This window comes from Monopterus albus, unplaced genomic scaffold (assembly GCF_001952655.1).
Source record: "Monopterus albus unplaced genomic scaffold, M_albus_1.0 scaffold213.1, whole genome shotgun sequence".
Taxonomy (NCBI): domain Eukaryota; kingdom Metazoa; phylum Chordata; class Actinopteri; order Synbranchiformes; family Synbranchidae; genus Monopterus; species Monopterus albus.
The window spans coordinates 576403-588990 of record NW_018128093.1 but is presented as its reverse complement, the minus strand read 5'-3'; the positions used below and the strand labels follow the sequence as shown (position 1 = coordinate 588990).

General features: G+C 45.2%; 2 protein-coding genes across 3 annotated transcripts in view; one reads left to right on the top strand and one right to left on the bottom strand.

Moving 5' to 3' along the window:
* chd6 (chromodomain helicase DNA binding protein 6) overlaps positions 1 to 8507 on the top strand; it is an 84860-nt gene extending 76353 nt beyond the window's left edge. The window contains exons 42-46 of the mRNA XM_020619057.1: positions 7 to 381; positions 591 to 830; positions 1008 to 1148; positions 1272 to 1376; positions 1616 to 8507. Coding sequence (XP_020474713.1) covers positions 7 to 381; positions 591 to 830; positions 1008 to 1148; positions 1272 to 1376; positions 1616 to 2881 — 2127 coding nt within the window. The 3' untranslated portion in view covers positions 2882 to 8507. The remainder of the gene's footprint in view (positions 1 to 6; positions 382 to 590; positions 831 to 1007; positions 1149 to 1271; positions 1377 to 1615) is intronic.
* A 1614-nt stretch (positions 8508 to 10121) lies between these two features.
* rspo4 (R-spondin 4) overlaps positions 10122 to 12588 on the bottom strand; it is a 31970-nt gene continuing 29503 nt past the window's right edge. For both annotated transcript variants that reach the window (XM_020619056.1, XM_020619055.1), the window contains one exon: positions 10122 to 11613. In XM_020619056.1, coding sequence (XP_020474712.1) covers positions 11486 to 11613 — 128 coding nt within the window. In that variant the 3' untranslated portion in view covers positions 10122 to 11485. The remainder of the gene's footprint in view (positions 11614 to 12588) is intronic.

Genomic DNA, 12588 nt, shown 5'->3' with positions numbered 1-12588 from the left:
CGGGGGGTACCCCCGCCCTCCCACCGAACAGGAGCTGTGTTGATTAATGGCTGGCAAGAAGCAGCCATTGATCTCACCAAGTCATCAGGAGAAATAAGCACCACCAGTGGCATTGGGACAGGTGAGGCTGTACTCGCGCCAGGGATCAGCAGTCATAAGCTGCCACCGCCCCCGATCACAGCACCCTTACCAGGCTCTGTGGGAATCGACATGGCTGGGATACTACAGGCCGGGCTCATCCATCCTGTAACAGGGCAAATAGTTAATGGGAGCCTGAGGGGAGATGATTCACTGAGGAGGAGGAGAGGGAGGAGGAGAAACGTGGAAGCTCTGTACTCTGAGTTCACCAAGAGCCGAGGACTGCACCTCCCCGAGTCACAGGTGGGTAGAGGGCGGAGGGCCTTTTCACCTATTCCCTGTGAGGGCAGTTATAATTGTTGTGCTTCAGTGTGACAGAGGGAAACCACGCAGGTATTTGGGGGAAAAAAGTCATAAGTTGAATAAAAAGGAAAAAGAGGAAAATCCTTTTCTCCGCTCAGAATGTCCAAATGTTGAAACCTGCACCTGTGTGTGTTTCTTTCTTCCTATAGGGTCGGGTGGAGGTGATCAGCCACTCCTCAGTCTCCTCCTCCACCTCCTCGCCGTCCCCTTCACCCTCAGAGCGAGCCGCGGGTCCTCCCACACCGTCCTCCTCTTCTACTCCCACCCCCACACAGACGCCACCCCAGCCAGAGATCGTAGCCATTGACCGAGAAGCAGCCAGCAAAGGCATGATTGAGTGGCTGAGACAGAACCCGGGCTACAGTATGGATCTACCCACGTTTGCCCACGTAAGGTTTTTCTTTGTGTGAAAACACTGGAGGGTTGTGGTCTTTTCTCCATTTATCTTACCATTGCTTGGTGCAGCAACAGTACCACACATTTTTATATATAAACTCAGAAGCTGTGTCTTGTTGACTTGCTCTTTTTTCGCTCCACCCTCCTCTTCCTTGTTTCCCACTGTTCAGTCTGGAGCAGGTCTGTTTCATGGTTTTGTGGAGCGCCCCAAGCAGAGGAGGCATCGCTGTAAAGACCCCACAAAGCTGGATATCAACACTTTGACAGGGGAGGAGAGGGTTCCTGTGGTGCACCGAGGCACCGGGCGCAGGGTAGACAACATGCTAACACCTTACACACATCACTTAATCTGCATTTTAACATTTTTACTCCTTTTTGATGAAGTTCAGTGATGGGAAGTAACATCAGCTGCTTGTTCCTTCCCTTTGTTGCAGCTTGGTGGTGCTATGGCTCCAGCCATAAAGGAGCTTTCCAGATGGCTTGATGCCAACATGGAGTACTATGTAGCTCCAGACTGGGCTGATGTGGTCAAACACTCTGTGAGTAGAAGACACGTTATCAGTGTTTGTCAGAGTCACACGACCTCCTCGTACAGGCAGCAGTGTGAATCTAAACATCTAAACATTAAGTAATTATGTTAGCTGCCCTTTACAAAAAACAATTCTTTTTTTTTTTAACCTTCCACTTCGTCTTTTGCTTCTTCTCTGTTACCAGGTCGATATACTTTGTCAACACCAGCTGATTTATAATATGTAACTTTTTGACCTTTAACCTGCAGGGTTTCCTCCCTGAGGGGAAGTTTTCTCGGATCCTGACTGAACCAGTCAACAGAGACCCAGGCTCTCGACGCCGTGGACGACGGCCTCGCAGTGAGATGCCTAAACCCCTCCTGTCCGTCTCTGATTCCTCCTCATCTGCCCTCGGCCCCCCCCTCTTCATGAATGGCAGTTTAATCGGTAGCATGGACTCCATGGTGGCCATGCAGAACCTCCGTGGCAGTATTCCTGGAATTCCCATCTCTGGAATCATGGCAGCTGGATTCCCTCATGGTTTCCCTGCAGCCGTCCAGGCAGGAGGAGCTGGAGCAGCGGCGGAAGACGTCAAAAACGGGCTGAGTATGCTACCCATGATGCTGCACGGCATCCCGCACCCCCATGGGGCTGCGATCCAGCAACATGCCTTGTTCAGTGTTGGTGCAATGATGGCGCACACACCACCGCCGCCGCCTTCTCACCCCAGCTCCTCCTCCTCTGGATCTGGCTCCTCTTCTTCGCTTTCTGCTGTGAAGGTCATCACAACAACCGCACCCTCTGCATCGGAGGCTGCCAGCCCCTCGTCGACAACGCCTGCTGAGAGGGAGAGCACTGCCCCCTCAGCTGCTGTTGGTGAAAAGGAGAGGAGCCGGGAAGAGAAAGGAGCAGCGGAAACCAACAAAAGACCCAGCGGGGTGGAGGCAACAGCCATCGTTACCTCCACCAGCAGAGCCCATCTTAGCTCCGCGCATCTTGGAACCAGCACTGGCAGCCATCTGACCTTCAACCCCTTCCTGATTCCGGGAATGTCCCATGGCCTGCTGTACCCGCACATGTTCTTGCCACATGGTGGCATCATGGCGCTACCCGCCATGCCTCCTGGTGCAGTGGACGGCTCCCCAGAAAGCCCAAAGAGGAGGAGGAAGAGAGCGAGGGAGGAGGGGGAGAGAGAGGAGGAGAGGGAGAAGGTGGTGACAGACGAGGCTGAGGAGAGAGAAAGTACTGTTAAGGACTGTGTTACGTCCCACCCAGTCTTTTCCTCGTCTCCTTCTGCTCCCCCTACCTCAGCTCCAGACCCAGTCCCACCTCCTCCACCTGAAGAGCCCCAGCCTGGGCAGGGAGATGGACGGGATGGACCCTCAGAGCCCCAGGAACCAGACTCGCATAAGCATCCTGAGGGAGCAGCAACAGAAGAGAAGGAGTTATGTTTGGAGGAGAGTGGGGTAGAGGCAACACAGGCGGAGGTGCAGGACGCTGAGAAGCAGAGACAGATGGAAGGAGGGGAAGCGTAGAGGAGCAGACGAACTGCAGAGGACAGAGACAAGCCACCTCCTGCTCCCTCCTCCTGTCTTCTTCGTTGCTCTCTTTCTCGACTGAGCAACAGTGTAAAGTTTGTGCCGTGTCTGTCAGTCAATGTCTATGTAAAGACTTTTATTATGATGATGACTAATAATAACAATAATGATTATAGTCAACTTGGTCATGTTTATATACCAAGAGCCGACTCGCCCTCTCCGCTCCCTCCTTGTATACAAAAAACTAGTGTAAGAAATGACCTTCTATGTATTCTTTCCCTTCATTCTGCATCAAGACTGAGTCGGGGGTGGGGGTGGCAACACTTTTCAATAGGAACGCACACATACGCACTGCAGGCAAGATGTGCTAACCGAGGACATTGTTGGCAGTAGTACTGACACAGGTAGAAGGTCCGAGTATTTGCACAGTCATGAGCGAATATTGTGGCACAGCTGTCGTAGGTGGTTTTCTACAGTGCTTCTGAATTTCATGCCGAGGTTTGTGAGTTCAGAGAAGCAGAGCAGAGCAGCACTTGTGTATTTTATGTTCCAGGCCAGAAACAGAGCCTGTTCACCTGAGTACTGTCTTGTTATTGTGACATCTGGCACACTCCACTACCTTTGTGCAGTGTTGAAAAACCTGCAGGCTGTGTTCAGTTGGATGTGTGTCTTAGTAGGACTCATGAGTCTGAACCGGAAGTTTGTGACACTAAGACACCTTTTCCCACTTGCTACATTTGCAAGACACTGGTAAACATATGCAAGAGCTACTCTACCAAGAAAACAGACGGCAGCCAAAAGACATTTTATACAGTGTAGCCCTTTTAAAAATCTCTGAATTGTGTGAAATTAAAAAAAAAAACCTTTGGTGTATTGGCAAGAAGCTCAAAAAAGTCACAAGTGGTGGTAACAAATCCTAGGCATAAATATTGTAGAACTTTGACTACCGGTCGCTATGCGTTAGAAACTGTCATGCATATTTTAATTTTGACTCGTTTTATTGTCAGTGCTATGCCGTTGCTGCTATAACTTTCTTTTAGGAGTTCAGAGTTGATGTCATTTACACTAGAAGAAGAATCCAGAATTCAAGCACAGCTGTTGAGCTTTTCAGAACAAGAGCGCCACCTTTTATTTGCTTCTGTTGATAAAAGCAGAGAACAATCATGAGATAAATTTCTTTTACTGCTTTTTAGATATTAACATGTTAAGATTTAGTTTTAAACTGAAAGTAACTTTTAGCCACTTTGAGAGATTGTCCCTTGTGTTTAGGCCCAATCAGATGAAATGACCCACGGGACGTTGACATGCAGAGCCGAGTGTGGCCACCAGGGGGCGATAAGCGCAGAGTTGATTCTATCCTGTCCTGCAGACACTGGAGTGGAGGGATGGTAGAAAAGAGAAGAGTTGTAATGAGGCAATGGGACATTTCAACATCAGTGCAAGAGATGGCTGCAGTCATGACCTGTAGCATCATCTTTTTGTTTTTATTTTCTGACCATCCTGTTCTTGTTTTCTTGTCAGCGTGGGATTCAGTGTTCAGAGATGTTACTGGTGTTGTCCACCATCTGCCCAGTATATCTGTATTTTCCTAATGAAGAACAGATAAGAGGAGGAGGAGGGATACACTGGTGTGAATCTCTTGGGCCGAGTGCCTCGCTGTTGCTCTTTGTCTCCTTTCTTTTCCTCTATTAGTTTTAACAGGCGTTTTTATACTAAGTTTCTAAAAGTAGATATCTGTTGCTGTACATTGCTGTTTTTGTTTAAGGCACCGTTTATTTCTTTCACCTTTTGTTGTCTCCATTGGGAAAAAAAATACTTGACAAATGCGAGGGGGGTTTTGCATCGACGGTAGTCCCAGTGTTTCTGTATCAAACACACTATACTGTACGTTAAATAGATGCAAGTCGCGCTGGTTTTATTCGGCGTTTCACAACAGGGTCTGTGTTTCGGGGGGACGTGTCACATGTTTATGATGTTGGACTTCACTCTTTGTTTTCATACATGAAAACATTATTTTTGCACAGTGTCGTTTTTTTTTTTTTTTTTGTAAGTGTTAACCCGTTTCTGTACCGTCTTTACTTTCTTTTATGTGTGTCTAAGAGTGTGTGATGACGGGAGAGTGTGGATGTGTGCATGCATGCGCACATGTTTCGTTGTGGAGCTGTGGTTCGACTGCTGTCCTTACGAGTCACATCTGTTCTTGGACAAACACACAGTTGTTGCCTTGTCACAAGTTTGTGGCTACATATAATTTATTATATGATTCTGTTGCTTTGACAAACTTTCACCAAATATGACATTCTTTCTCTTTTACCTTTATTATGTATTATTCAAAGTAAAATGCCTTATTTAGCTAGTGTTTTTGTATAGATGTTCTGTTACATCTCCATATAGGGACGTGTTACTGTGTTTATGTTCAGCCTGTTCTTCTCTTGTATGTGTACACAGCCTTGGTGATGTGCATTATCCTCGAAAGCCAACAGGAATGCGAAGGCGCCACTGTCCAGATCACTAGGTGAAAAGTCAATCAGTCATCCCTGAAAGCACAAATGGAGAGTTAGCTAAAGTGGTTGTTTTCTTGCCAGTGCCTCTAAAATTACTTTACATGGTTTCTCTTTTTGTGGGCTTCACTTGTGCACTTTGTTAACATCTGGTTTCCATAGTGACATCATCACTGGAGCAGTGATCGACATTTGTAAATCTTGGATTTTAACATTAGCAGATGATGCCGTGTTGTTCGTTAAAGGGAAACTGTCCGTTATGAGTATTAGCCACGACAGCATTCTGCTCACTCCAACAAGATGTTGATTGGAGCAAGAGGCCTCCTGCGGCTTTATATGACCCTTTTTATCAAACACTTGTTAAAGTCCAACCAAAACAAAACCACTCAGAGTAGCTCTGCTGTAAATCCCGGGCACCTGCTGCAGTGGCCCACACAGCGGAGCTACCCTTGGGTGAACGTGTTGTGGTCCAGAAACCAGTCGGAGCAGTAGCGGTCACCTCACGGAGATCAGCCATAACAAGCAACCAGTGCCCAGTAGGATGGGCGAGAGGCTCGGCCAAGCTGATGGCCAGTAATGAATGGAATCAATCAGAAACACACTACGGGTTTTAGTCACTGTTGGGACTTTGTAACTATACAACACATGGACAGGAAGGCTGTTCACAGCTGCTCTGCTGTTTGGCGCCTCTGCTGCACTAACTGTTGGTTGGACTCAGAGACAAGTGTTTGATATCTACGACCTTCTTATTAGTGTTTGGTTTCTCATCCCCACAACAAAAGTGAAGAGCCAAATGTTACTGGAGCAGCACTCTAGACCCCCTTTAAGGACGGCAGCTTACCTTGTTCCCTCCTCTTTCTGCCCGAGGCCTTCGGCTTGGTATCTGTCACGCCTGTGATGATAATGCACACACAATATGTCTTGTGTGTTTGTTGACATTCCTAAAAAACCATTAGTCTGTCAGAAGGAGAAACTAGTTGTTATGCACCACGGCTAAATTAACTTCTCAAATCTTTCAAAAGGAAAAGCCCAGCTTTTAACTCCACACCCTATGCGCGCACGTTGTTTCCTGTTACCAGCTTGTTGTGTGGATGCAGTAAGTGGCAGCAGCCGGAGGCTCCGTCCCGTCTGTGTCACAACACGCCCCCTTTACCAGTGTTCTCTCTTTTCACTGAAATCATTTTGGTTAACTTAAATGTTTTTCTGAACAGTCACCTCAAAATGTTGTATAAGCATTTGTCTCAACATGAATAATGTATTTATTGTACAGATGTTGTTCTCACATTGTTGTATCATGACTGAATGATGCCTGGTTTTGTTATTCTTGAACGTCTCCTGAAAGACAAAAGCGTTTTGGTTATGATGGAGTTCAATGACCTGCCTTGTTCTGGAGCCCACACCACCTGCTAATCTGCTTTTTAGATGTGATCAGGTGGGAATGAATTATTTCAACACACAGTTATTACTGGACTGAGAGAACCTTCAGTGTTTTTTGCAGAACCTGAGCTGCAGCAAACAGTTGCTCCATTTAGAAACCTGGATTTATGTTTGTTTTTTTTTAGTGTATTTTGACTGAAAACCTGCCGTCTCTGCAGCAGACATGACAGTTAGTCTGCGCTGCTTCAGAAACTGCAGACTTGAATGAGAACTCACAATCACTGCTCTAAGTTTTCACCTTTTGTTTTTTGTTTGGTTGGGAAACAACAAACAAAAGCAATCAGACATATGGTATCAGATGATCAGTCATACATATCCAGTTTCAGAATTGGCATCAACAGCATCCACGTTTGCTGATTAATGATGCTGGACTTCATTCCTGTTTTTATATGTATGTTTTTTTTTTTCCCTCCTGCACAGAATTAGTTTTGGTCACAGATGAAGCCTGAGAAGTGTTTCTTACCATCCTGTCACTAGTTGTCCTGATTGGTTCACGCTGGGGGGTAACCAAACCTTCACATGCTTGTTTGATTTGCACGTGGTTCTGACCGCCGACGTCACCACCACCACACTGTGCTTGGTGACGTGAGGTCCCCCTGCTGGGTTTCGTGTGTGGCCTTCATTCAGAGCAGCCACTGTTAAATCCTCCCTGCTGAAGTGTGCTTAAGCAAGACACTGATCGCCTGTCGGTTGTTTGACCTTTGACCTCCCCGTAGGGGGAGGCCAGCTTTGGTTTGTGGTGGGATAAAGAAAAGGGCGATAGAACCAGGTCACGTGACTCTTTAACATGCAAACACATGCCCGAGGTTGAGCTTCAAACAGGACAAACAGATGTGTCACATGGATGTTTCAAATTTGATGTTTTATAAAAATAAATACATTTGAAAATCTGTTTTGCCTTGTAAAGAAAATCTTAGAAGAATGAGAAAATCCTCGTGTCAGTGCGTTTCCATCTTAATGCATGACAGGCTGGTTTCACAGACACTGAATCGCTGTCTCGGCGGACCTGGCAGATTTGTGGTAAGAGTTACAACTTCTGGGTATTTTCCTTTCTCGTTCTGATGTGTAGTTTAAGAATTCACTGCCACTGTTCATATGATTTCAGCGTACAGTAACAAAAACCTCCTGTTTCTGCAAAATACGAGCCTGTCAGAGGTGGAGTAAATATACAGGAATTATCTCTGACTGAATCAAGCCACACGTCTGATCAGACATTTCTCTTGAGTTACCTCTTTCTGCATTGTTCCCATTTGTCTTTTCAAGAGACATCAGCGGTTGGAGCACAGCTCCACAGCCGTGCAACGTAGAAACAGAGCCACTGAAAAAGAGCTGGAAACTAAAGATTTGCATTGGACAACAGCAGGTATGGACAGTTGATCAGTGAGGAGAGTTAAGGACGTCATCGCCGCCTCTGAATCAAGTCTGTGAAACCACCCACCTCTGTGTAACGACAGTGGGGCGGGTTGAATGACATCTGACTGGCCCCGTTGAACCCAGTGCAGTGTAGGTCACAAGGACGTTCCCATAAAAACTGCAGAAAAGACAGAATCTGGTCGTCAGGCAAAAGAAGCTGTGGTGGGGATATATTATTTTTCTTTCCTTTTTCTGATTTGTAATTTTAGCTCTCTGTATCCCCATGTGGACCAATCTCATGAGTCAAAACATGGTATGTGTGATCTTTTATTGTGCAATAAAAGATGACTTTCAACTTTCATCTGTCCTCGGTGAGTAATTCATTAAATCTGTCTCAAATCCTGCTTTATGAATATTGTCCACCTTCCAGGTTTATTGCCTGTGCTGACCCTGAGGTGGACGAGCAGCCTGCTGCAGAGGACTGAGCAGGTAGAGAGACAACTGTCGCACACAGCCAGTGTTGCTGCCAGGGTAGTGTGTAGCAGTGGCAGGAAAAATACTGCTACAAGTCCTGCATTTCAAATTTTAGTTGAGTAGCGAGTCTTAGCTGCACATTACTGGACTAAAAGTAGTCAGAACGCTGAGTGGCCCGTTTCAGCAGCAGGTCATGCATTAATGTATAATCATTTTATAGCTGCAGCTGGTGAAGGTGGGAGTAAAGTGCAGCTGAGTGGCTTCATATATAATAAACAGAAATTTATGGAACGGTGGTTAGCACTGTCGCCCCACGCCAGGAAGGTTCCAGGTTCGAGCCTGGGGCCTTTCTGCATGTTCTCCCTGTGGGTTCTCTCCGGGTGTTCTGGCTTCCTCCCACAGTCCAAAGACACGCAGCTTAGGCCAACTGGTGACTCTAAACTGCCCGTAGGAGTGTGTGTAATTGTTTGTCTACATGTCATCCCTGTGACAGACTGGTGACCTGTCCAGGGTGGACCCCACCTCTTTCCCAGTGTCAGCATCCCCCCGCAACCCTGTTCAGGACTAAGCAATATGGATAATGGATGGATGCAAAGTAACTAAAGTGAAATGCCCTGTAACTGTATAAAGTTTAATACAAAGTGAAAGTCCAATAAGTGCAGTTCAGTACTTGTAACTAAATCTACTTACAGTCCACTGATGGTGGCTAGTCAACTGATGTGTACACATCCTGTTTAACTTTCTGGTAATGAGTCATTTTTCTGCTTTTTAAAATGTAATTTGCAGGTAGGAAATGTTTGAAAAGTGAAAGTTTTTACAAGATCTGATTGAGTACTGCTTTAGTGCTGTATTTAAATGTGAGATTTCCTTTTTTGCTTCATACTGAAATATAGTTGTGAAGTTATTTGCAATTCAGACATCGAAACAAATTATTTTGAGCCAAACAGTCTCGTTTTAACCCACAGAGCAGCACCTGAGCACTGACACTGAACATGGAAGTGCTGCTGAAACAACAGTTAGTTTGTGTCACTTCTCGCCTCTTTTTCATTTTTCTTGCACTTTTTGATCTGCACATTTTCAGTTTTGAGAAAAACAACCAAAAATTGCTCCATTAGCAGCAAAACCACTACTGGTTTCCAGACCAAAGGAAAGGTGCCAGAGAGGATCAAAAAAATAAATAAATTGCTGCAACATGTTGTTTACTTGACAGATTCTTCAGATTCAAAAACACCAAAACAGTAATTGTATGTGCACACCAGTATGAGCAGAGATATTTTACTGTTGCCCTGTTTGGAAAGAAACCTCTGCTGTCGAAACTGCAGTCTCAGTGTTTCCAAAGGCGTCATTCCGGCTTCTCCGCCAAACGCCACAGGCCTGCATCATTAAACACACTGTGGCAGCTGCATCAATATATACATTTATTGAAACATACATTTATGTTATGGAATAAAGTCCCATATGTCCTACACAAATACTGATAAATATTCAGTTGACAGAAGCCAGCCACTAAACAAACAGCTGTGGAAGAGAAGGAAGAATACCCACATCTTCAGTCACGTGCAACATCAGAGGAGACAGGCGGACACTGGACAGACGGCTTTCATTCTGACAGTACAACGTCTCAGCCGCCTGGTTCACGCACAGCACGTTGAAAAACGCTTAAACAGTGACGGTGAACTTTAGTAACATGTTCGACTGTGTGGGAATTCCTTCTTTTTATGAAGAACACGACACCATAGGAAACAATAGGCAACATTTTTGTCTATAACAACATCTGTCGATCAGAAACAGCCTGGCAAAGTGACATGAGAGGGTTCAACGCCTCCAATGACTGGCTCCTCTGTGGTTACAGCTACAAATCCACGTGATTTCTGTTTATGTTGCTTTCTTTTTAGTTTCCCAGTTCACTCTTCTGCATCACCCAGGGGCGGATGTAGAACATTTTGAGTGGGGTGGTCAGGTTGGCACATTTGAAAAACATGGAAGAAAGTAATTTTTAATGCTTAGCACCCATCTCTGCCCCCAAGGTTAATCATGTCTAGTACTCCACAGCTGGAGAAATCCAAATATCACGCGGCATGCATGATATAAAATTGGACCAATTTGAAATAGTTTGACCAGAAGAATGTTTGTCGTATTTAAGGCAACAATTTGACTCTATATTTAATTTTTCATTAATACTGACAAGCATCACATTGTGCCTCTGGCAGGTACTGGCCACCTCCACAATCCAATTGGCCACCCTTGGCCACCCCTTGGATCCGCCCATGAGGACGCCTTCAACAGCAGGTAGGACACATTCATGACTGTTCACTGACTGCACAGGAAGAGGAAGCTGCTTCTCAAACAGTGAGGCTTATTATCTGTCACCAGTATAGTATACACTGTCTCAAACATGTTGCCTACCTGATCACCTGCAGGTGATACCACACAGTTCAGACCAAAGTGCACATGTCAAAGCCAGACTGACGACTTGTTCCTAACTGTTCAAAGGCTGCTGCTGACAATTAAGAGACATTTGCAGATTCTTAAGATTCTCAACTCTACACTTGAGACCAGATCCGTCCATGAAGGCACAGTTGTTTATCGACTACCACCAAGTTGCTACAGTTCTTGGCTGGAAATTCAACTCCAAAGTCCCATCCATCACAAGGTAATCCTAACATTTCATTCTGAGTTTGCTGTAAACACAATTCTGGTGAGTGGCTGTGTTTTAATACAATTGTAGATTGATTAGACTCGGCTGATTAGAAATGTTAAACAATGATTTGGTCTACATCAGCTGAATGACATTCCAACATCTATCTGGCATCCTGGTGAACTCTGTCTGTCAGCCTCAGGGATCTCCATGCTCTCCGGTGGTGTCTCTTGTTCTGTTGGGCGAGCTGGTAGCCACGTCGTCGACCTGTAGCCGCTTCTTCTCCCTCTTTTTTCCACGTCCCTCTTTTCTGTTCATTCTTTTTTCTGACAGATAAAATGATAAAAAGCAAAGAACCAACAGTAAGTAGTCACATATCTGTATTTGCTTACAGCTGTGTTACTGCGTATCATCACTTATAAACTTGAAGCACACGTGTAAAAGCACAGAAATGCTGCTGTCGCTGCAGGCACACTGGAAACCTGGAGTCCTCTGGGACCAGACAGCTTCAGCCCCGATGTGGTGATTTGGACATCTGATGTAGGTTTTTGCATCAGGACTTTAATATTTTATTCTTTAAAATACAGATACACCTAGAATTAAAGCCACAGAATCTGGATGTTTAGATAAAATTTCAGATTCAAAGAATGAAAGATACTTGAAATATGATGTGGTGGACATAAATGAAACCTTTATCAGATAATTAATATTTAAACAACTTACACATGATTTATTGGTGATGATGCATCTGATTTGGAATTAATAATTAATGACTCCTTGACTGGTCTCATAATGTGATATTCACACAGTTTATTTTACACTATACTGTAATATGGTATCTTTACTTTTCTATTAACTTGCACAGCCTGAAACTCCACTATGCTGTTTCGCCTTTGTACTGTACCACCCCAAGATCTTCACCAGCCCCCCGACTAAATCCTTTCTGCAGGTTCCACTGCCGCCACAGTGGTCCTCAGGTTGCTTCTCAGTTACAGCAGGGGACCCTGAAACGCCCTGTTCCAGACAATAAAACTGTTTTGAGTCCGTGTGTTTGCATTTCAAGGTTAAAACTACTGTATAAACCCTGTAGTAGACTGTGTATGAGCACGTTAAGATGTAAACTAATTTACTATCAAAAAGAAAATGTAATGTAGCTTCTTGTGTTCGTTGCTGTTTGAGGACAGGCTTGAACGCTGCTGTCCTTCAGCAGTAGGGGCCTGGAGTGCATCTTCTTCCATTCTAGCCGTTATGCGATGCAGGCAGTGGCTTCCACCGTGCTACACTGTGTCAGATCAGAGTTT